At 37.9% G+C, this 24,649-nt stretch overlaps 4 protein-coding genes across 6 annotated transcripts; 3 read left to right on the top strand and 1 right to left on the bottom strand.

Moving 5' to 3' along the window:
* The first annotated feature begins 201 nt into the window (after positions 1-201).
* On the top strand, positions 202-8,024 carry LOC110852407. Of its 2 annotated transcripts, XM_022100476.2 has the most exons (13): positions 202-359; positions 537-598; positions 755-1,195; positions 1,262-1,353; positions 2,523-2,755; positions 2,830-3,153; positions 3,501-3,664; positions 3,742-3,821; positions 3,891-4,054; positions 6,079-6,220; positions 6,460-6,516; positions 6,784-6,912; positions 6,985-8,024. In XM_022100476.2, the coding sequence occupies exons 3-13, from the start codon at positions 1,012-1,014 to the stop codon at positions 7,096-7,098; spliced, it is 1,683 nt and encodes a 560-aa protein (XP_021956168.1). In that variant the 5' UTR covers positions 202-359; positions 537-598; positions 755-1,011; the 3' UTR covers positions 7,099-8,024. The 2 variants fall into 2 exon arrangements, with proteins under 2 accessions (XP_021956168.1, XP_021956170.1); XM_022100478.2 differs by lacking the exon at positions 6,460-6,516 and having other exon boundaries at positions 203-359; positions 6,079-6,232.
* Positions 8,025-8,492: 468 nt separating this feature from the next.
* On the top strand, positions 8,493-19,476 carry LOC110851918 (eukaryotic translation initiation factor 4E-binding protein 1). The gene is made up of 4 exons (XM_022099859.2): positions 8,493-8,760; positions 8,909-8,956; positions 17,820-18,026; positions 18,094-19,476. Exons 1-4 carry the CDS (start codon positions 8,667-8,669, stop codon positions 18,141-18,143), a joined length of 399 nt encoding a protein of 132 aa, XP_021955551.1. The 5' UTR covers positions 8,493-8,666; the 3' UTR covers positions 18,144-19,476.
* On the bottom strand, positions 19,271-24,570 carry LOC110851917 (cyclin-A2). Of its 2 annotated transcripts, none has more exons than XM_035853406.1 (6): positions 24,462-24,570; positions 21,265-21,976; positions 20,776-21,182; positions 20,566-20,713; positions 20,259-20,489; positions 19,271-20,190 (listed from the first exon to the last, which is right to left on the bottom strand). In XM_035853406.1, the coding sequence occupies exons 2-6, from the start codon at positions 21,961-21,963 to the stop codon at positions 19,981-19,983; spliced, it is 1,695 nt and encodes a 564-aa protein (XP_035709299.1). In that variant the 5' UTR covers positions 21,964-21,976; positions 24,462-24,570; the 3' UTR covers positions 19,271-19,980. The 2 variants fall into 2 exon arrangements, with proteins under 2 accessions (XP_035709299.1, XP_021955549.1); XM_022099857.2 differs by lacking the exon at positions 24,462-24,570 and adding an exon at positions 22,217-22,353.
* Positions 22,523-24,460, top strand: LOC110851916. Its single transcript, XM_022099856.2, has 6 exons — positions 22,523-22,695; positions 22,777-23,061; positions 23,147-23,365; positions 23,424-23,595; positions 23,656-23,889; positions 23,957-24,460. The coding sequence occupies exons 2-6, from the start codon at positions 22,805-22,807 to the stop codon at positions 24,257-24,259; spliced, it is 1,185 nt and encodes a 394-aa protein (XP_021955548.1). The 5' UTR covers positions 22,523-22,695; positions 22,777-22,804; the 3' UTR covers positions 24,260-24,460.
* Positions 24,571-24,649: the final 79 nt, after the last annotated feature.

Below are 24,649 nucleotides of genomic sequence, written 5' to 3'. Positions count from 1 at the left end.
GTATCATGATGAAATGAATGGGTTAAAAATATTCATGCTTTCATATTGGCATAAGTTTGCATAGATAAAATGCTTGTTATTTGCATATGCCGTGATTTCACAATCTTAGAATCTCACGAGTTCGGGATACGGGTCGTCTTTGTCTTGCGTATTAATGTAATCCGAATTCGGATCGGATTTTATTGTGCAATTACATTGTGCACAAAAACGATTGCAAAATTGAGACATTTCTCACCAAAAAGTGCGAGTCACTAAGGATGATACGGCACAAAAGTCAGAGCGAAAAAGTCGAGTCATTTCTATGAAGTGACAGGAAGGAATATGTATTTTTTTGCTAAATCATTGAAGTAATTGTACAGGTAATTAATTTTGGGCATATAAATCATTCTGCAAAGTAGTCAAGTTGGGTTTAGTCTGGTTGCTGCAATTTTCGACAAACTTGTGTCGCGAGCGCGTTGCCATTTACTTAATTATTTATAAATAATTGCCGGGAATTTAAGCTAAATAAAGATTATGTGTTGTATTTATTTATGTAGCTGTCAAATTTCCTGTGGTTATCAAACATTCTCGGCCTCGTAATAAAATCATTGCTGATTTGGTAAGTTTTAATTAACTAAATTGTATTTTCTAAACGTAAATGTGGTCGAGCTTATTTTAAAACTTTGTTTCGATATTGAATGAAATATTAATTAACTAAATAGATATTTACAGTTTTTTAATCGTCAATTAATTGATTGCCTTTATTTTTGTCTAGAAGAGCCAGAAATTATAATTATGCTGCATGCAAGCAATTTAATTCAATAATTAATTGCATTTTGGAAACGCTACCCTCGCCCTGAATGAATCCTCCTGACCTTTATTTCGTTTAGGAGTCGTGTAAAAAGTAGCCCTAGCAAAACGTCGTGTGTACCTGTGACCTCTCCCTCCCTCCCAAGTACCCCTGTCTGTCTCACTTGACCTGCCTTGTATAAAAGTTGACCTTAAATTGTTGTCATTTTGTCAACTACAATAATGTCATCGTCCACGCAATCCTCAATTCCACCAGAGGATACGAATTCTTCGGAGAAATCCAGAACTACTGTTCCAGGAACTATATCCGTCCAAGAAGCAGCCACCACGGAACCGAACGAGGTCCACTTGTACGTCTACGACCTCAGTAGAGGTTTCGCCAAGTCGTTCTCCTCAGTCTTACTGGGTAAATATGACGACTAATATAAATTAGCGATTACAAAATTGACCTCTTTTAACTCTTTTGTCGTAGGTCAACAACTTGAGGGGATCTGGCACACGAGCGTGGTCGTTTATCAGGAGGAATTCTTCTTTGGTGCAGGCGGCGTTACTTCTTGTCCACCCGTGAGTCAAGTCCAATATGTATCTCTTGGTGAAAGTCAGACGTTGGTAAAGTACAGTATTTTTAGCTCAGTTGTTCCAAGAGTTTCGATTTCCAGGGTTGTTACACCCACAAAAAGACGAGAATCTGCCTGGAGAAGGCAACAGTCGTACGAAAATACATGTTTTGTGAAGAAATTAACTTTTTATCGCTGTCGAAATTTAGAGTTTTTACAATTTTTTAAAAGTAAAGGATTTTGACAGCGATAAAAAGTTAATTTCTTCTCAAAACCTCTGCTTTCATAAGACTATTGTATTCAACCCCTTGAAAATCCAAGTCCTGCGAACAAGGGAACTCTATTAAATACTGTATTTTGACAAAGTATTTATCCAAATCCACCCCTGGTGAAAGTCAGAGTGAAAGTTAGTTCTGTCGTGGCATACTGACATATACACACGCAACTGCAGCGTATCTAACTTGCCATGTTTCATGCTCAATCCAATAAATTGCTGGCTGGCAATGGATCACTTTTTTTATCAGTACCTCAGTAATATTCCAATCCAATTCCGACGACCGACATGACATGAATGATCCAGCCAGACCGGAAAGAAAGAAAGCATTCCATATCATGAAAAGGGTAACGTCCCCGTTCGCAAAACAACGCCCTATCATTGCCCATCTTATCACGATGATGATAAATACACGTACGACAAGGCGGTATTCACACACAGGACGGAATGTACGAATCTCTCTCTCTAAACAATCCTCATCCGGGTATTTAAAGTATGCATCGGTCCCTATTTTTTTGGCATCTCCCCGGCATGAGGATGATCATCACACTGCATAGAAGTACAGATTGAAATAGTCTCTCCAAAAATATCCCAACAACTCGAACCACCACCACCACCCACCCACCCAAATATCCAAACTAATATGAAACCTGGTTTAACCCGTGTCTTACGTCTGTTCTGTTTCATTTGGATTTTTAACCCGGGTAGGTATTCGCCCATCCGTAAATTAAGTTAATACAATCCATCCACCGGGTAGTAGAATATTTAGAATAAGCGCATAGGGCGTCTATAAGGTAGTGATAGTCATCTCTATTTTGTGGTGGTGGTCGTCGTGGTGTCGTTGTTCTTTGCACTGTGCTTTCTCCAATTAAATAATAATCTCGTGTTTTTATTCTATTTAGTGTGGAACAATTCTTGGACGCCCCACGCATATCCATCCCCTCGGAAGTACACACCTCCCCCGCGACGTGGTTGACGAACAGCTCCTCCAACTACGCGAAACGTCCTTCCAAGGTGCCACCTACGACCTTTTCCACCACAATTGTAACCACTTTTCGGAAGAGTTTGCCTCCTTCTTGTGCGGTCAAGGGATCCCGACGTACATTCTCAATCTCTCAGAAACCGTGAAAGACACGTATGTAAATGAATAAATAAATAACCAACTATCTAAAATTAGTTAAAATTGCGATTAATTAATTAATTCTGCAGTCCAATTGGAAAATTGATTCAACGCTTTTCTGAAAATTACCTGGTCCACCAGCCCAATCCAAACGCTCAATCGTCGCTGGACGATACGAATTCTTCTACGGCGCAGCAACAACTTACCTATAATCCATCCCCGTTGGAGGATCTGATCCGTGAAGGCGTTCTACAAGCGACCGGACTCGGAGCGACAATGGGAGACTCATCGGATGAGGGCACCCCACCACGAGCCAACATCAAACGACGCGACCTCATGGCCGAAGTGCAAGAAGAGGAGAAGAGGGAGATGGAGGAGAAGAAAAAGAACAGGGAACCACCCATCGTTTTCAGGTGAAAGAATTTAAGGGGAGGATTTTGATGCCCTTTTGTAGTACCCGATGACAAGTGAAAAGAACTCCCAAGTGTTTTGATGCCAAGCACATTGCTACCACGTGCCAAAATCGTACCCAACAAGACAATGCTTTTAACTTGTGTTTTTAATATCGGTTTGAGAAATATGTTCCTAGATTTTTCGTTTAAAAATCAACTCAAAAATTGAGATTATTTCAAAAATAAGATTACCTCGGTATTTCTATGATTTGATTACCATAAATCAAACGAATAAAATATTTCTCCTGATTGATGACCAATTTACGAAGAACGTTGCCCTTACTGACTTATTGTTCTTATGTTTTCAGAGACATATGTTCCTCGATTGACGAGTTGTTGGACGATTTGGAAAAGTCATTGGCCAAAGTGGAGCTGAACGAAGAGGAGATGCGTTGTTTGAAAGAATTGCGAGAATATTCCGTCGGCGACGAGGGCTCGTGGGTCCTCTCGGATGACTTTTTAGGACTCATCGGTACAATACAAATTATTAATCAAATTAAATAAGAAAGCTATATGCTAATTCAGTGTCGGATTAATTATTCCTCACAGCACGAATCCTGATAGGAGGCGAAGCCGGAATTGGGGACGACAGTAAAGTCTTCTGTTGCAAGATTCTAGCCTGGTTGGCAGTACGTGACTAGTTGCATAAATGTTTGGTTTGAAAACCTATTAATCAGTTTGTCAATTAATTCACATAGGTGACGAAGGACGACGTAATTCTCGTCCTACACCAGGACCGTCGGGACCACATCATAATGCGCTACGCGAATAATATCGACCAGATGAGTCCACCCTGCCAAGAGGCTGTGGCCCTCCTGCTCTGCAACCTGTTTGAAAACTTGTCCACATCCGAGTGGCTCCTGTGAGTTTGCATCAATGTCAACTGCACAGGTTGCGGTGGATTCGCACTATCATTGACAAGCCGCTAGCATATTTTATCGGTTTGCAAAATATGTGACTCGAGATTATTGCTTAAAAAAATCAATCAAAAACCTAGATTATTTGAAACATAAAATTAACTCCGTAATTCTGCCCTCCCAAAAGTTATTAATGGTCATAGTTTGATGCTAGTATAAAATTGGGGCTTTGGGACTTTTAAAAACCTACAGTGCAGCTTTGCTTAGCCCGAGCCAGGGTGGGTACAACTAGAATTTGTTTACCAATCTTTACGCCAAAATTCAGCTTAATTGAGTGATTTTGCAAAATCAGTATGGGTCACCCCACCGGGTTCCTCTGGGTCAAAATTTTCAAAATTGTACATCATAAACTCCCATTATAAGCTGCTATCGACTTCCATACTAAATTTCAGCTTAATTGGACGATTTTGAAAAATCAGTTTGAGTGACCCCATAGGGTCCCTCCAGATAAAAATTTTCGCAAATTCACTTCATATCTTTTCATTAGAAGCCATTAGTTACATATTTACCAAATTTCAGCTTTCTACAACAATTTTGAAAATTTGATGCATAATAACCCCACCACCCATATGGCCCCCACCGGCCAACCACTTGACCGATTCGGCTCATCTTCGAACTTGATTTGTCTTTTGGGTAGATATAGATGTGGTAAAAATTTCAAGTCGATCGGTTGAGTTTGAAGAGAGTTATCGCGAAGACAGACGGACGGACGGACAGACAGACAGACATAACGGGTACATAAGCCCTGGCTCGGGCTAAAACGGATTCCACCAATAAGGTGGAGGGCGATTTCGATCTCTTGGCGACGGACTACACCAATAAGGTGTAGGCCAAATTTTTCGCCTTAGCGACGGACTACACCAATAAGGTGTAGGCCAACTTTTTCTCGTTGGCGACGGATTCCACCAATAAGGTGTATGGTTACAGAATTCCGTTGAGACCGGGCTACATCAATAAGGTGTAGGAAAAAATAAAAATAAAATGACCGAGAAAATTTTCTCAGTTCCATTCTTTCCTCCTTATTTGTCGTTGGTTTTTCTTCAAGCCTGAACTAATTTTTTTAGAGTTTAGAGTTGTAGTTGTAGTGGGGGGAGGAACTCGGAGGAAGTGCATCAGAGGAAGTGCATCACGCCGCGCCCCCGAAAAATTATCCAACATTGGCGCCGCTAATAAATTGGTCGGCGTTGACCTCTGACCTGTATCATGTTGTAAATATGATACAGTTCATATTTTTTTAAATTATCACAACGTTCTCTTTAGCTAATATATATTCGCAATAGTGTCACCACCGATCGGAACAAGTCACAGAACACTGAAGGACAAAATTATAGCTAATAACTTGTTTAAAATATAAAATGCATCCCAAAATCAGTGTCATCAAATTGATGACATGAATGATGACGATTTATTCGTTTAGTTTATTTTTGTAGTACTATGAAAATCAAATCCGATCTTTTTATCAAAATTAATATCGTGTCGTGTTCATTTGGTTCAGTCATAAGTTGCAATTTCATGTTAAAAATGTATTATGTTCTAATTTTTGTTGTCGAATCAGTTCCAGGTCCCTAATAAATCATAACTGCATCAGTAGAATATTCAAAATCGGTTTGCATTAATTCAGTCCCCAACTGATTTTATCACCGCCCCACAAGTCGGTCTCAATGGTATTCTGCCCCCCAGTAAATCCGCCCCCAAATGCAATAGAAACCATTTTTAATTCCGTTTTTAAATGGTATCCAGGTCAAAATTAATTAGTTTTTATAAGGTTAAACGAAGTTGTAAACGGAGTTACCAAGTTAATCTATTTTCGAAATAATCTAAATTTAAAGTTGATGTTTAACCAAAAAATTCGAGGAATCTTTGGTAAACCGATAACAACGCTTGTCTTTATACGAATCCACCGCAATGTCAAGTTCACGCACCGCCTTAAAATGTCCTTGTCCTCACCGTTCCGTGTGATCGTATGTAGGTACATCTCGGAATGGGACAACGAAGGGAAAGGTGCAACGTCGAATATCCGGGTCACCACTAAAATCGGGGTGCACGCATTGCTCTCGAAAGAATTGAAAGACGTCGGGTCCGCCCTGATTTATAATATTGTGACCAAGGAGGTAAAATCTGCGGTGGGTAACGAAACCTAATTTGACACACTCTCCATTATTTTGCAGATTGAAAAATGATTTATCGATTCACATGGATAAATACTTTCCTTCGTGGCGTTTAAATTATTTACTATCATGTGTGATTTTTATTTCTTTTGAGAAGAGTGTGTAGATTAGATTAACTTACGTTCGAATTAACTAATTAATTAACTAATCAAACTAATTCCTGGTACGTGTATTTTTTCAAGCGTCTAGGAGAAACTTCTTTGGTGAGGTCGATCCTTCCGGCGAGATCCAAGTCGAAGGTGTGAACTGTTTTCTCTATAAAAATTAATTAACTTATCGCTCAACTAATATGTGTAACGTTGGTGGAAGCAAGACTTTCCCACCAGGTCTGCAGGTCAAAGGCTTTTTACAAATTTAGATTTCCTAAAAGCTATTTTTTAAATTTTGTCGAGTTTTTTTTTGCTGTAACCGAGTTGGAAAGTCTGAGCAAGTAGTGCGTGCCTAATACCTAAGCTTGCCTTAATTTTGTTTCATGGATTAAATATTTTGTGCCCCATAAATTTCAGATATTTGACGATGTTGCGGTAGAGTTGGCCATGGCGTTGTTACAATTCATGTCTGAAAAGCCGGTGGAAGCTTTGCTCTGGCGAGGACTAAAGTCGCTCTTGAGATGTTGTCAGCTAGCGAGATCTGAGGTGACGACGTTAATTCTTAAATATGTACTAATTTCAATCAATATAACGAATTCTTCTCCTTTGGGTACATAGGTACCCGGTCTGGTGAAGATGGTGGGACCACCGCCGTCCAACTCTAGAGGGGCAAGTCCCCGTTGCGACGAGATTATCACATCGATCGAGACTTTCTTAAAATCTGTACCGTAAAGGAGAAAAAATGCTCCAAGAAGAATTCATCTCGTCAAATTCAAGACTTTTTTTAATCGTCACACACAAAGATTCTTGTTATCGTGTCAAAAGTGTCAAAACTCAAATTATTATTTGTATGTAGTGCCATAAAAAATGGAGGAATCGTTAGAAAGTACGAAATGTTTTTAAAATGTGGCAGCTATTTAATTTAAATGTTATGCTTTTTAATCGATGTTAAGCTCATGACGAGTCTAATTATGTTTGATAAGGTAGGATTTAATTTTTTTCATATAATGCTTCTTATCGTCTAGACTTTAAATAACTAACTCAATCCCCGGTGGGCAACGATGCAAATGCATGTTCAAGTTATTATTTATTTATTATGTATCTGCGATGGAGCTAGATTAAATTTTTAAGTTTAATGGCTCATAATTGATGAGATTCTTAGTGCGTAATCACAATTACTGAGTAATTGTAATACTCTTAACAAAAAACGTCTTTCCAAAAACATACGAATCTGCTGTAAAAAAAACACATCTGAAACAATTTGAAACCAATCACTGCTGAAAAATGGATCTGTGCCATATTTTATACGATATCGGCCTGACTGTAGATGAAATTAGGAAAATAATTACATTTAACCTTTAATTAACTATTAAGGAAAAATTTGTTGAAAATTTAGCCTACCATCTTAACTGTCTAGTCTTTCCCAATTCCTGATATGTCATGAATAACTTTCCTCTATTTCTGACCAGACTTGCTAGTTTCTGGCTCGGCGAACCGGTGCGCTCACTTACTTAACTTAGGTGTGGTGGTTCGGCGCACCAGAAATTAGCAAGTCTGTTTCTGACCGATTAAGGTCAATCTTTAAAACATGAATCAAATACAATCTTGAAATTTCATGGTGCAAGAAAAAGTGAATAAAATAACTATTCGTATTTCAATCCTTAGTAATAGTCCCACATATTTTAATTACCTATTTAATATAATACCTAATTAATTGTGTGGAAAGCTATTATTCGAATTAAATTGTGACGCCTAGCAGATACATTTTATAAACATTTTGTAAAAATCTTTGAATCTAGATTCTAGTCCAACAAGTTTCCAGTATTGGGCTTTAAAAGCTAAGAACGATATCGACTTATCAGCGTCTTATCAGCCCGGTGCACAAATTTCTTCTTGGCGTGACATGACGCTAGATCACAAAGGTGCGAAAACCTTGCCGAAACTAGATATGATAACCACTTATCCAACGGGTAATGGTTGGTTGGATAAGTGGTTGTGGTTATCATATGAGAGCTTGACGACAACGACGTAATGTTTGGACGGCCGTAGCTGATGAACAACAAAGAAACTCCGCAGCAGGCAAAACGTGGTTCGTTTCGGCAAATCACCATCTTCATTCTCATTTCATCATTCTCGTCCTCTGTTCAGTTGGTCTCCACTCCTCGTGCTGTTCGATCCTGGTAAATAATTCTGCTCTGCTGCTGCCTGTGTTCATCTCCATCAGCTCAACAATCCATCCATCCAACAATTAATTAATTACCTAATTAACTCAGTAAATAAGTAAATAAATCGGAAGAAGGATGAGTGCTTCACCCGTTGCCCGTCAAGTGACGCAAAGCCAGGTCATCCCGTCTCGCCGGATCGTTATCAACAGTTCTAGTCAGCTGCCCTTAGGTTGGTGTTGATTATTAATTAATCTTTAATTAATCTTTTTAATTAAGCATGAGTTTGTGAAATAATGTTAGAAGTTTATCATTTTATACTAAAACTTATTTTCGGCACTAAACAAACGTTAATTGTTGATTATTTATTTGAAAATTAGATTATTCCACCACTCCGGGAGGGACGATCTACTCCACAACCCCTGGCGGTAAGGTTAACCACACCCACTTACTATTTCATATTATACTATACATTATAGTTCGGGTAATCTTTAGCAGAGCATAAAAAAAATTAGTCGATCATTTCGCAGTTTGACAAGGTTTCCGTTGATCATTAGATAAATGGGTCACAGGTCATGTCACAGTCTTTAAGAGGGAGGTGAACGTAGGTGCAATATAGGCGACAAGATATCGGTTTTATCCATCTACCTGTTATCCATTGCTTTGTGTTTATTTTGAATCGTATTCAAAATAGTAGATACAAATTTCAATATTCAATTATCAAGGATGACTATCATTTATATAATCATTTCGTTTCAAAATCTTATCAAAATATATTTCTTGTCAAGTCTGATTTTTTCCTTGTTTCTTTTCTTTACAAATATTCAAATCAAACCATCATCCGACCATGCTTTATGCATTTTTTGTCCAATTTCGCACTGATAGACCAGACATTACCAAAACTTGGTCACTCGGTTAGAAATTGCCTTCAAATTAAGTCAAATATGCCAATTTTTTCTACAATATCAGCAGGAAACGCTACTCTTCTTCATCTTGTATCAATTTTCGGCAAAACATTTCATTCAAATTTTCCCCAGTGTTTGAATTATTCAACACTTTATCGAATTTTATAACTTATTTACTCCCAATTTTTTTGCATGAGCAGTCAAAATTTATTCCAAATTATTAATTCAAGTTCAGCCAGATTCAGTCAAATCAATCCGTCAAAATATAGACACCTGACTTTTTCGCAAATCTGGTTCTTTTTTCAAGTTCATTCAATTCACAAGAAGACCTCGTCATTTAAAGAAAATGTTCCTATTTTTACGCAACTTCTCGCAATGTCCATGTCCTCACGACGAGCATGTGTGATGTGTGACCATCACATTTAATTTATCTCCCGTTTAAAGCTTATCTAATGACGACATTACTCCGACACGGGGAGGCCTTGACCTTGTCTCGTCTCCTCGGTCTTTCACTCGAAGTATAGTTCGAGAGAAGCAGTGCATACATACACAAAATTTAATTTATACAACAAAGTCATCGTCATATGGCAAAAATACAGCATTTTTATTTCTTAGCCACCTCTGCACTTTAGTAAACAAAATAATAAACACGTTTTTCTCTGGTGTCGTGGTTCATTGGTGGTTGGTGCAAAATTGCGACTCGCACATATATATCCACATGCACAAGGTTTCGGTTCGCAACAAGTTATACATACATCCATCCATACCTATAGCGCCGCAAGTGCCAATTTTTTATTCGCAAAAACTACACGAGTAGTCGGACATTATTTTATACATAGTCCAGGCCGCATTGTGGTAGACCGATCTCCCAAAATGTAGGCCAAGTTGTATCTCTCCACTAAACAATAAGTAATCTGCACATTACATAACATAAGATGATAAGTAGTTGACTGACTGACGCGTAGTTCCATTATATTAATGTCATACTCTGCAAAAAAAAATAATGTTTTAGTCAGTCGGATAATCAGCAGTTTTTATACCAGGTTCTTCGTTCATGGTGGTGTGGTGTGTTGTTGTTTGTCGACCGACACGTTACATAAATTGCAGCGTCACTTTTACTCCTCTCCTCTCCGTGAAAAAAAACGGGTTAGTGGATAGATGGATTGGATATGTTGTGCAATTTCGCAACGCAATAATAATTCCACTCACTCTGTAGACTTTTGGACATCGTGGTGGTGGAGATAGGTGGATGAATATTTATGAAAATGTTTAAGGAGAGAGATAACTCGTGTATGTACATATTCGCATAAAACAGTGTAAAAGTACTTACTACGGATATGTGCATACGTAGCTAGGTACGAGATGGACGAGTAAAAACTGCGATGCAACTGGATCTTACGTAATTTGCAGGCTGTTAACTAGTTAACACGACGAGGTATTTACATGCATACATATTTACTGAAAGAAAGCAAACCCACTACGCAATTATTTTTCATTGTTGTTCTTCTCATACCGTAACATTCGCTGTATCTTCATTTCCTGTCGGTGGGTTGGGTTGAGTTCGTTGCAGGAAATAAACTGGGTCAGGACTTAATTTGCGCAAAATCTCGTTTATATTTTATATTTCCATAATAATGAGTGATTTGCATGCATTTAATATTGAGTAAGAAATTTATTGGATGGATGGAATAGCTTATCCTATCAAAAATTCCAACCAAATTCCAGTCCAGCCGAGTTCATTTTACCAAGATGCATACATAATTTTGAGTCAGACTGTACGTATTTCATTTTACATTCGTCCATAATTCTGATCATGATTTGCCCGTGCCAATTCCAGTTTACTTATACAACTAAAAGTCAAACTTTTAACCTTAGCACTGAGGAGTAAAAGTTGTACAATAAAAGTTGTCCGAAAGAGAAGTCGTAGCACAAGCAGGGGAGGTTTTACGTAGAAGATTGGCGGATAGAGAGATATTCGCAAATACATTTTGGCATAGGAGATGAAATCATCGTCACTGAACCCACCAGCACATCACACATTTTGTCGAGGTCTCTTTCTCATCTTGTGTTAGGAGACCCATGTGTGTGTTGGCTGTGTTTGTTTGTGCATGGTGGAGAGACAGAGTGCAAATAAATCTGCATGTGCAAAATGGTGGTGCGCAGTATATATAGCGTCGTGTATGCGATGCCATTTATAATCCGGAGTTTTAAAGACGAGAGATGTTCTTCTCTGAGTGGTGGTCTGGTCTTGGCCTGGTTGGTCATACTTTTAGTTTAGAGGCATTGGCTTCATACGTACGTATGCTTGTCCTCTATTTGTTCAGCAATCTCTATCCATCCATCCATCCAATCCACGAAGATTCCTCCTGTCCATGAAATGAAATGAAATTGCATCTCACAAAATTATCTAAAGTCAAGCACTCTGCGAGGTTTTATAAGTACATGAAATATTTATCGCGTCAACGATGCCATTCATTTATAATTGTCCCCGTGCAGGTCGGAAGAGAGTTTGCAAAAGTTTGCGAATAATGAGTTTTGCCAGTTATTTAACAAGCAATTTGTTAGGTTAGGTTTGTTAGGAGGTGAGAAAAGTCGGTTTATTTCTCGTCTTAAACCACAAAGTTGCGAAATTTTGTTGCATAAACATTTACAAAATGTTTATAAATAAAGGAAGGAATCGAGCTGAATCGCATTTATTTACTTATCATCTTGCAGTCTACGCAGTCCACTTGCTTATCTCACATCACACCATTAAGTATAAGATTGATTAATTAATTAATTGCTAAAATTATACAAGTAATCATCATCGCATCGCGTCCTGGTGATCTTGACCAAATTAATATTGAATGGGGTTAGGAATCGTTAAATAGATGACGACTTGCACTAACTACAATTAAAGAAAAAAGTAGTCGTATGATACGATGATGATCACTGGTGGTTAAATGTCTAATTAAATTTTAATTAGAGGGTTTGGTTTTGATTTTCTTTGGTGTCTCGCTTGTGCGTAGTAGTCGTAGGACATTTATTTATTTATCTATTTATTTACAATCTGACTGGATAGGAAATGAGGGCGATAAACTAATCTCTCCTGAGTTGCTAACAATGCGATGGTGTGAAGTGTAACCCTCCGATTTGGATGAAATTTCGAAATTATGTGGTCCATGTCAATACAACCAACGTTTCTTGAGGCAGTTTGTGCGATGGTCAGAATTTGTCAAAATATTTGAGGTTAAAGTTGAAAAACGGGCGATTTTTACCAGGCGGAGGAAGCAAACTCAACTTCAACTCTCTTCCCGTGCTAAAAATTGCACATTTTTCAACTTTGCCTTCAAATATTTTGGCAAATTCCTACCATCGCACAAACTGCCTGAAGAAACGTTGGTTGTATAGACATGGACCACATAATTTCGAAATTTTAACCAAATCGGAGGGTTACACTTCACACCATCGCATTGTAAGTTTAAAGTATGCATTTATTTTACTGCGTCGCGTCGTCGTTCGTCTTGTCCTTCGCACTATTCGTCGCGTTGGTCTGCTCTGTTCTTATCATTGTTTTTATAGGAAGAGGACGAGGAGGAGGATTATATTTGTATTTATTTATTTTGTGTCTGGTGGCCTGGCGTGGCATGTACCACATTTATTTAATTGAGTCCATGATTCGTTTAATTGGGACAATTAATCCATCTACTTTTCGGCACGCGATTTATTTGTTTATTTATAAAAATTCTTGAAGGATTTGCACATATTTTTTTGCGTCGGGGTGCTCGAGTACGATTATATGACTTAATATTCGTGTCAGATTTGAGGGCATTTTTGTGTAGAAATTAGAAAATATGTTCTTTTTTTACCGTTGGGGTGCCCGAGTACGATTAATTTGATGAATTGGAAAAATATTCATGCCAGATTTGAGTGTATTTTTGCGTAGAAAAGATTTTTTTGAGCGTCGGGGTGCCTGGGTATGGTCACGTCAGCCAAGGTGGTCAAGAGCATTAATCACGTAGAGACCACACTTTTATCATGTATGTACGAGTTTCTTGACAATTTGATCACGTTTGAGAAGTGGTTGTTCATTCTGTGATGGCGATGATTTTTCATTACTCGCTGGACAAATGACAATAGCATTCAATGGCTAATTGAATGCTAATGAGGCTGAAAATTCGAATATTTACTTACAGAAAGGAGGAGGAGGTAGTTGAGGTACATGTAATTTATGCAGACCAGGTTTTACATATGTGCATCCTTCATTCTTTGTCAAGTTTGTTTGCTCTAGTTTTGGTCTGCCAAAAAGCATTAATATGGATGCATACACACAAGTTCAAGGCTGCTGAAATTTGCTGACTCGGCCAATATTTCTGGGAAGATATTAAATAAAGGGTAGAAATCATGGAATAGAATCGTGACAAATTTTTCCAGTCGTGATAACGTTCGATTTCTTGAGTTACTTATTTATCTGGAATTTATGGAATCCTTATTATTGTCAATTTCCGTTCGTTATTGATGAAAGTATGATGTATGGATTCGCCCTTTCATTGCTAGAAAAATCCTCGTTATCTTATCGGCAAGAAGGATAATGGAATCTATAGGATAGAATCCCTGCCGATTTATTATGACTCAGGAGACAGGAAACTGGAGTTGATTGAATCAACAAGCCATCATTTTTGTCAGATTGTGGCCAAAAATCAAGTATGTACAAGACCAGAAGTAGATAATTAAGCATCAAATTGATATTGCTACGCCCCCAATCAGTATCATTTAAAGATCGCAAGCGAATTCTGGCCAACCATCTGTCAAAAATAGACTTGAAGATGAGAAATATCCAATTAAACGTTCCCAGTAACCTTTCGGTTTGTGCAAATTTGTCGTTGAATTGATCCCCCATGAAAATATTTATTAACAAAAGTATTACCAAGAATTTATGAATGGTAATTCACCATGTATTTTTTCCTATATTAAACGCTGCACAACAATGAAACACGTTGTTACAAAGTGCTCTTTATTTCATTGTTTATACATAATAATTACTGAGTTATTCTTAATTGATTGACAAATATTTTGCGACTTGTTCCTTCTTCCCCGTGAAAAATGGAGTCGATTGATTGACAACTGAGGGGTTTTCTTAATAAAGCTACATCTGACCTAGTTATAAAATTCTCAGAAATTGTGGCGTATTTTTGTTTCGCTCATGTCCCGGTAATTGTTGACTAGTAATTATTTGAGGTAGTAATTGAGTTAGTATGCTAATGAACTCTCTGGCTGGCTGGCTGGCCGGCTGGTTGGCACATGTACATAAAGTAATCTGCAATTCACAATCGACTGTGTGTAACATAACACAATGGAGATTTGCCATTTCTTTGTGAAGGTCATTTCGTTCGAGGGAGAGACGAATAATATGGCAACAATATGCATGGTCTGGTCTGGTGCCACCAGCAGCAGGAGTGCGTTGGCGTGGCTGGCTGGCTGGTAACTAAATAGGAATAAAAGTAACTATTGTTTTGTAGTCTTTTTCTTCTGGATAAATTAGTAATGAAGAAGATGCGACATTAGTGATGGAAATGGCGGCGTAATTTTTATAGGGATTATTTACTTGTTGTCAACTTACTAGTACAATGGAGGTGGCCCAGCGTATCGTCTCCGATTTTGGCCAAATTAGTACCAATCGATCACAAATTTAATTAGTATGAAATTTGCAAAAGATTGCATCTCTCAATGCTCAGGTTTATCGGAGATATTTGCAACCAAAGAGGAGAGAACTAAAGAGTAAATTTAATAGCTGTAAAATTTGTCAACTTTAGGGTGTGTTTTCTCCTCTTTGGATGCAAATATCTCCGCCAAACCTGAGCATTGGAAGATGGTATCTTTTGCAAATTGCATATCAATTAAACTTGTGATCGATTGACACTAGTTTGATCAAAATCTGGGAGCATACGCTGAGAGACCTCCATTGTTAATTTACCTTGTCATTAAATTTAGTGAGGAGTGGACTCGCTGTAAATTATCACATTATCACGGCAAAGATTGCAATTCGATGCGAAAAGTTGTACTTATCAGCAGAAAGAAGAGTAGGAGAGTCATTTAGTAGCGAATATGTATAAATAATGGCTCAAGTTATGTATATTATGACAAAGTAGCGAAATACCATTCTACTCCAATGTCAGAAATGTCATGGCAGGGATGAGGACATATGAATGCATGCACATTATATTTTATCGTTCTGTTTTCGTAGTGTTCTTTGTTCTGCATTTTCCTCGGTCTGGAAATGTCTAGATAAACTTTTGTCTAGGACAATAGTTAGTTTTGACTTGGCGAAAATAATAGTGATCAGGTTTCAATTTTCGAGTCACATCACAATTCATGTTTTTGTACAAATGAATGCAAAGTTTGATGTTGTTGTCGAAATACTTAATTTGGTTAGTGGTTGAACTTTAGTCGCTGCTTATGGTTTCCAATTGTCAAGATGTTGTGAGAAAGAGCAATTATTTAACTAGTGTTGTGTCACATTTCGACAACATGCAAATTTGACGTTATGTATCCGGTTACAGGAATAAAATAAGGATACGTCGACATGCATGAAGAAATTGAGCTATAAATTGGAGTCGTTTGTAATTTAATATTTGAGGGCAAGAAGGCGTAAAAAACAAGTCGCTCAAATTGCCATCGTCGTCAACTTATTATTTCATAGAATCTTTCGCCTTTTAAATGTGGACGAATTTATTGTTATGCAAGCATTATTATGGCTACTGGCAAAAATAAATTGTCATTTTATGATCTTAACTGCCTGCGTCATCGCCACCTGTCCACATGGATGCAATCATAGATCGGTACACTGTTAAAATCTAGTAGAGTCGAATATATACTTCGTACTGGTATTGATTTGGTAATAACTCCCTACCGGATTGGTAGTAGTTTGTTTCAAAGTGGTAAATTTTTTATTACCACAACATTACTAAACGATAATGCCCATTATTACCGGTAAGAGTCAAATGCATATGTACTCTGGTCGTAATGATTAAATGCCAGTTTTGAGTTTTCTAAGAGCATAGCGGAAATTAGGATCGTTACTATATTTCGGTTGGGATGATGAAATCATGGTGAAAACTAAAAGAATATGCAAACTTGCGACGAAACTATTTGATCCTTGCACTCGAAAGTGATGATAAGTCAACCACCTACCTACGAAAATAATTGAATTAACCTGATAAGTGTAACCATAACCAGGTGCATCGATCCTAAACGGAAAGACCTCTCTATTTATTGACGTTGAGAGTGTGTGCATAAATTTGCTAAATTTGCTACTCTTTTTAAACCCCATTAATAAATATGCGTGCATATTTATTACACATACGTGGACCGACCTATGTGTCTGTTGTATAACAAAATTTGCACATTTGTTATCTCAGTCAGTGGATTTTGTTTATTATTGACTCACGAAAATGTTTGTTGATCCCAGATAATGTTGAGTTTAAAGTTGAAAAAAGTTTCGCAATTTTTATGCCCCTTCTTATCTGGATTTCATTATCATGGTGTCGACGTTGATGAGATTCATGTTTGGTTGGTGCGTTGCGTATGTTATGTGTGTATGCGCTTATCGGGAAAAATATGACCAAAAGATGATAAGTTTGTAGTCTGTCATCTCAGAGAGAGAGAGAGGCCTCGTGCGCTTATCTGAAAGCCTGCTTGACTACGCCACCACAATAACACACATGCGGCCCACCGAGTCGGACTTTGTTTTTTCGACTTATCGGTCGGATTGACTTGGTCATAGATACGTTTTGTTATTGATGTCAAACGAGTTTCCATTGTCATGCATTTTTATTTCTGTACATAGTGGGGGACACGACGATTTAGTTACTTTGTTAAATAACTGGCCAGGGATCGATCGTCGTGTGCGGGTTCATTAGCCAAACAAATCTCTGGGCAAATCGATCTGATTGAAGCTAATGATAAATTGTCAAGAGTAAAATAATTTTTGGGGTGGATTTATTATTTGTAAATGAGAGATTTTGATTTGAAAATGTGCATAGTATGAATTCATCTGCGGACAGACGTAGTACATAAAGTAACATATGACACCGCGCACCGCACCGCAGACCAGATCACCACCTGCCATGAAATTGTATTGTATTTATGACTGACTCTAAAAATTGAATGAGTCATGTTCGCAATTATCATGTCCGTGATCTGAATGTGTCTAAAAAAAGTGCAGCTTTGTAAAATGTGCGAAGAATTGATGATTTATTCCTCCACGAGATGAAGTCGTGGTTTATTTACAACATTTTGCGTCTCTATTGATGTGCTGACTGGGCATGAATTATTGAATAGTAAATAAATAATGATGATGATGATAACATTTAAATGTGTGCTTTAAATATTTCTGTCTTATTTACAGGAACCCGGATCGTGTACGAGCGTAACTTTCTGATGCAGCTGAAGAACTCACCGATGGCAAAAACGCCACCGAAGAATATCCAATTCATCCCCGGAGTGACTGGCGGCCTCTCCCCCGTCAAGGCACAATCCGGCTTGCTTGTCGACAACACGAAAAACCTCAACGCCAAGAATGCCGGGGCCAATAATAAACCACCATCTCCCACCGGTAATTAATTAATTACTTGTACAATTTCCCAATTATTGAAATTAATTGTTGACAATAATCTTTGCAGGAGACGGGGCTCAAACGAATGATTCTGAGCAGTTCGAAATGGATTTGTAAATCAAATTCACGTCAATCTGTGCCACGATACGTCAGCCAAACTCTATACTAAAATTAACTACGTCCAGGAAATTAAGTCCATAAAAATGCCTAAAATACTACATTATTTCAACGAAAAAAGAGAACAATTGGAAATTTTTCTTCAAAAAACCAATACCACCAACCCGGTCGTCGTCGCCATGTCATGACTGATGACATACTTTCTTCACAGATTTGACTCTTGGATTGACAAGTCGGTTTTCCTTTGAAATATCTCTTCCAGAAACTAACTAAATTTATTAAGAAATTTATGAAAATACAGAGAGAGAGAGACGTATGAAAAAGATTTATAGTTTTAAGCATCATTATTACATGAGCGTTGTTAAAACATTATTATTATGGTAAATAATATTATGTTGTGTATTATTATTGTTATCATTTTGACACAAGAGATGATAAGATTGTTAATTAGTTATAAGTAGTTTAATTGTTGGGGACGGACGAGCGGAGAACTTATTTGTGACTGGGCTGATTTGACTTATTTGTTTGTACCCACGCCAAAAATATGACATGACAAATTAAAATTATTAAATATATTCCTTGTGATGAAAATTATAGCTAAATAATTATTAAATTTAGAAGTTTTGTTTAATTCAAAATTTTTCACGTATGTAAAAAAAACGTAATTCATATAGTAGTTTCTTTCTAGAAAAAAAAAATAATACTGGTTTCGATCGTCTCTCAGAATTTTTGTAGACTGATTTTTTTAGTTTATAAAAAATATTTGTATTTCAAAATTGTTTTTTACTATACAAGTAATTTTGACTGTTGTGAGCTTTTTAAAAAATTTGAAATTAATTATTCATGCTCAGAAAACCAACCACTATTAAAAAATCACGGAATGGAGTGATTAATTATGAAAATATTTACATAACCAATCAATCGATTAAACGGTGACAATTAATTAATTAATTAATTAACTATTAGTATTTAAAAGTATACAAAAATAGTTTACTTTTTTTGGACAGATTTCTTACTTGTTGAACTTTAAAGACTACAAAAAAGCAAAGGAAACACGATCGAAATTTTTTGGAAAATTTTGTGCCTATGTAATTGATCAATTATTATTACAAATTGTTATGATTTATTATCGATAATCCATCCATTCTGATCAATATTATTATCAACTTCAAACTTGAAGCTAATTAAATTTGCCATCGAGAAATGAATTTGCTTAAATCGACTATCTTTCCACTATCCTTAGATGATAAGTCTCCGAAAGAGAGAAAGAGAGAGATGAAAATTGTACAAAAAAATCTCAAAAATGTGATAAAAAAGAAGCGATTTAAACAAACTATTGATTTACTTCTTTCGTACCATTTATTTTTTTTTATAAAAAAAACAACACGCATTCATTCATACCATCATGATTCAATTAGCATTCTAACCTAACTATTATTAAAAAGGTAAGTTATACGAGTAATAATATAATCTTGCGAAAAAAATCGCACATCAATATAAATATTCGTACATGAGCACAAACAAGACAGCAATAATATTCATTCCGTGATATAATTGTACATACAAATCCGCAATAACAATAATAAATAATCTGCATTCTTCATTAAAAATAAATGGTATGCAACACACGACCAGTCATTCATTCTTCCTGATAAGCAACTAATTCCAGTAGGAACAGAGGAACAGTATAAAAATTGTTTAAAATAATGATAATCTTGTAAAAAATATGATGTATATCGTCGCCCGCTTCTTCTTATCTTATATCTTATAGAATCTGTAAATTATTTATACGTATTAATTCTCAAATGGTGGTTGGGCTTGTGTAGAGTCGAGAAAATCACTGAGTTTGTTCATCCCAAGGCCCATTGTGGGGGATTAAGGCGTCCCCAATGGAGCAATATCTGACTGCTTGATATTTCTCGTAAAGTGACGTCTGTCCCTTTGTGGGGGCCATGAAAAAGGCCTCATGCAAATCACGCACACACGGGATAAGCGTCCTCTTCCTGTGACGGCAGTAGCGACGGAGATCAGCGTCATAAAATTTGTTCTGCAATATATTATTAACTTGGTTAAATGTGCATACATAGCGAAAACTAGTAAGTCTGTGGATCTAACATGAAAGACGAATCTGGCCAAGGCGACGGCACTTCCAGCCACGATGGAGGGAACGTATTTGAGAAAAACGTTTCCCTCCATGAGAGACAAGTCGACGAGGTATGAGACCAGTGACCTTCCCGGATCTCCAAGATTGAGCAGAGAGCAGTAGGCGACACCAAAACTATGAGCGGTGGGCATCATGAGGTCAAATTCGAGACAGGTGAGCATGCACTTTTCCATCTCCAAAATCTAAGAAGAAATTAATTCGCCATGTTTTAATTTCTCAATTTAGAAAAATAAGAATATGCCAATCAACCCAACCAACCTCGTTCTTCGTATAAGCCTCATCGGTGACGTAGACCAAATCGGAGACTTCTGGGGGAGTCATTTCCTCAAACTTTGCCGCAATAAATACCGCTGTAGCACCGACGAGTTGAAGTTTGGTTCGTTTCACGTTCATCTTGCTCAAAAATCTGAAAACCAGGAGGATATTTTAAAAATCATGGTAAACCATAGTTCATATTCAAAATCTAACCTGTCGATGTAGTTGACCGTTAAGTGTAACGACTCCTCGGTGAGGTCATATTCTGACACGACCTCGACAATCCAGTCTATGAGGATGGTCCTCATGACGTGTGAGATCCCCTCGTGCCGATCCATGTAGTCCCACTTGATACGAAATTTGGCCTCCATCTGGCCCCAGTAGCGCAAAATATTCCCCACGTATTCTCCACATTGGAAGAGTGGTGTGAGTCGCTCAGTCAACACGCCGCGACACAATCCTCCCATTGTGAAGCGTAAACTTGGTTCATTGTTCCCCTTCGCCACGTTCTCATCGTTCGTGACGGCTAGCTCTAGATCCTTGACTTTGGGATCAGAATTTATGCCAAGACGGGATTCAAATTTTTCTGAGAAGCTCGAATTTAGGCCGTGGGGTTGCAACTGCAAAAATATAAATGCAATTCAAATTTAAGTTAATTAATCCTTTAAATAAAAAGTAACCATTATTTATTTAAATATTTACCTGTCCCAAAACTCCCCCCATGATGTTGATGCTTTGGAACGGATTCCAGGACAGAGTTTCATCGCCCTCGTCTTTTTCCTCCACTTGGATTTTGGCCTCATCCGGCTCATCATGTGTCGTCCTAAATAAACTGGCAAAAGTTGGTGCTGCCGATTTATTCTGTGCTGCAGTTGCAGAAGTAATGGTGGCAGTGGGAGCGACAGGAGGGGCAACGAGAGCCATACTTTCATCTTTATCCTCCACTTCTGTGTAAATATTAATTGCTGCATGTTTCTGTTGTTTTGCTTGCTGATGGAAAAGTGGGAATTGTGGTTTTGGCTGGTTTGACTGTGCTTGACCAATTGGCTGAATTTTCTTCAACGGCGAGCGGACAATATTGGACTGAACAGTATTCACCTTCTTGATCGGAGATGCCCCCTTCCCCACTTTTTGTGCAGCTGACGAACCCTGAATATTTTTCAGCGGTGAGCGGATCTTTCCTCCCATGATGGTCACAGTAGTGAAGTTAGATGACGAAGATGATGAGGATGTCACAGCAGCAGCAGTTTTGAGAGGAAACCGCGCCCCCATAGCGGAAGAAAGTGCGGCGGAGGGCCCATTCTCCTCTGAAGTAGCCGCACCCCCACCAAATGCCCTCTCGTAAGGATGTTTCCTTGGACTGGGTCTCTTACGACGAACTGGAGATCCGTTCTCAGACATAGTTTGATTTGTACTGCAATAGTTAAGATATAAATGAGATTAATTAACTATGGTCAAAAACAACTTTCTTGCAGAAACATGAATTAATTAAATTTAATAATGATTAAAATCTATAAAATACGGCATAAACTCGTACCAAGAGAGAGACTAAATTTTTTAATTACAAATAAACTCGACTTTCAACCAAATATAATTAACTTTCCAGCAGAATAATTAAATTATATTTAAAAAAAATAAATAAATAAATTCGTACCAAGAGTGAAGTAAGCGTAAAGTAAGCGTAAAGTCCTCCTAAATTTTCATTAAAAACGAGTGAACACCTTGACTTGGGACTTGGTTCGATAAGTCAAGATAAGGTCGAACCCAAGTCAGCCAAAAAAACCGGAAGTGTCGCAAGAAACGACAATTTTTATGGTGGTGACGAAATGAGAGGGACTTGGAATGTGTGCGAGCTGTGTACGTTCAGTTGTCGGTTGTGATTTACCTGACCCTTCTTTTTTGGCTTCTCGTCCCCTTACGCGGTGCTGGTTCAAATCCAGAAAGTCTCACCTTGCCCCACCACCAATCACAACCCTGCCCGCAAAGCAAAATCTGTGCTCACCGGAATAAAACAAATTTTCAATTCATTTTTGAAAAATTGTTAAAAACGGGAGTTATCTTGATTTGATTTTAAATATTAGTCAAGTCGGGAGCCGATGGAAGATTTAGTTTCATAAATTTGGCTCAAGAGAGGTGAGAAAATGTGTGGAAATCGTCAATTTTTAATTTGTTTTACTTAACAAAGATTTAATTTTTGTTTTGACTAACTTACAGATCCTTATCTGATTCAAATTTTATCAAAATGTTGCTCTCGTCTTCCTCTAAGAAACTGGTCTCATCAATCCTTAACTTATCCACGATACGAGCCTTATCGTGTTCCTTGCCCTCGCAATTCTCAAATGTTACATTACCACCACCCCCAGTTGTCCTCCTCCTTCAGCAACCCTCCCGTTCCTTCGCCGCCAGAAAGGGGACAAGAACCAAGCGAGAAAAAGCCAAAGTGAAGAAAGAAGAGGTTAAAAAGGTTTTTATGTTTGACAAAGTCCGAAAAGAGCTCGAGTAAGGGTCATATTTTAATTAATTATCTAGTAATTAATTACCTTGTTTAACTAAGCATTAAACAATTACTCTCCCCTCTATCTAGCCAACCTTACAAGAAACAGCGCCCCTTTGACGACACCATTTACCCTCTCCCGATTGACGACGTGTTCGTCTCATACAAGTTCCGCTTCACTCGCTACCCTTTCGCCACGGCGGTGGAGAATTTTAAAGAGCTTTACCACCCAACGATGTACAATGTGCCAGATGCCCCCCTCATTCTCCGAGTCAATGTTGACCTCGTCTACCCCAACAGACCTAACAAGTCAGCAGTCCATACAATATAATCAAAATCAAGCAGTATTTAATTTGTAATATTGTAGGTTTCAGGACGGTTGGCGCTCCGTGATTGAGATGAAGGCACCCTTCATCCTCGAAGGGATGGTTCGTCCCTCGATCCTCGCCTTTTGTCCGGAAGACGTTACATATATTGAATCAGTTTTTGCCGCCGGGGCCGACATGGCTGGATCGAAGGAAATTATTAAGATGATATTGGTACGAAAAATAGTAACTAATCCCGAATTTCTAAAATTAATTAACCCACTTATTAACCAGGAGGGTGAGATAAACGCGAAAGAGTATGAGTACATCGTAGCCCATCCGTCTATCGTGCCAGATTTGTCCCAGATTCGTGGCATAATCAAGAGAAATTTTCCCACGGTGAAAAACAAGACAATCAGTACCGACCTGATCCCAGAAATTACTCGGCTGAAGAGTGGAATTAAGATCAGGTTGGAGAAGAATGATAGAGAGCCGGACTATGGCTATTTTGAGACTCCAATTGGCACGGTGAGACGGATAAGCAAGCAGCACTAATCAATTCTTGAATATTACTAATGTATGTATATTTTTTTAGCTGAACATGACCACGCCCGAGCTAGAGTCTAATTTTATGTCAATTCTGCGCGACGTGGTTCCCCGCCGGGTGAGTGGGAAGCGTCCGGAGGACTTTGTGATCAGTTGCACCCTTCGCGTGAAGCATCACGGACGGCCAAGGGAGGAGTTTAAGGTGGACTTGACACCACACTTGGTCGAGTTTCAACAGCAGCAGAAGAAGGGTGGGGCTGCTGGTGCTAAGAGAGGAGGAGATGAAGAACAACCCCCACAAGGAGATGCTGACCAAGAAGAAGAAAAAATAGCGACAACGACGACCGCTTGATAACCATTGCCATTTTTATTACATATACATGCAAAGTTGACCCAAGCAAGACTAGTCTAGATTTATAATTGCTATTGATTTTTCGAAAAATTATTGTATTGCTCACTATTACTATTACTTTGCACTACAAAGTTTGTAGATTAATTGTTGAAATTAATGCAACAGTTTCGACAAATAAATTATGAAAATATTGAAAACGTACTTTTTTGGGGCAGTCTCCGGTTTTGGGCTGGGCGTTATATTCAAGTTAGTGAGCAGCAAAGAAGTATGTGATTCCAGCAGATTTTATTTCATCACTCCGGCAATGAATTCTATTAATAAAAGGTAAATATTTACAGCAACATAATTTACTAGTAATTACTCAAAAACTCGTATACATTGTTAGCTGTT

Source organism: Folsomia candida, unplaced genomic scaffold (genome assembly GCF_002217175.1).
Source record: "Folsomia candida strain VU population unplaced genomic scaffold, ASM221717v1 Fcan01_Sc007, whole genome shotgun sequence".
Classification (NCBI taxonomy): domain Eukaryota; kingdom Metazoa; phylum Arthropoda; class Collembola; order Entomobryomorpha; family Isotomidae; genus Folsomia; species Folsomia candida.
This window is presented reverse-complemented; position numbering and strand designations above follow the sequence as displayed.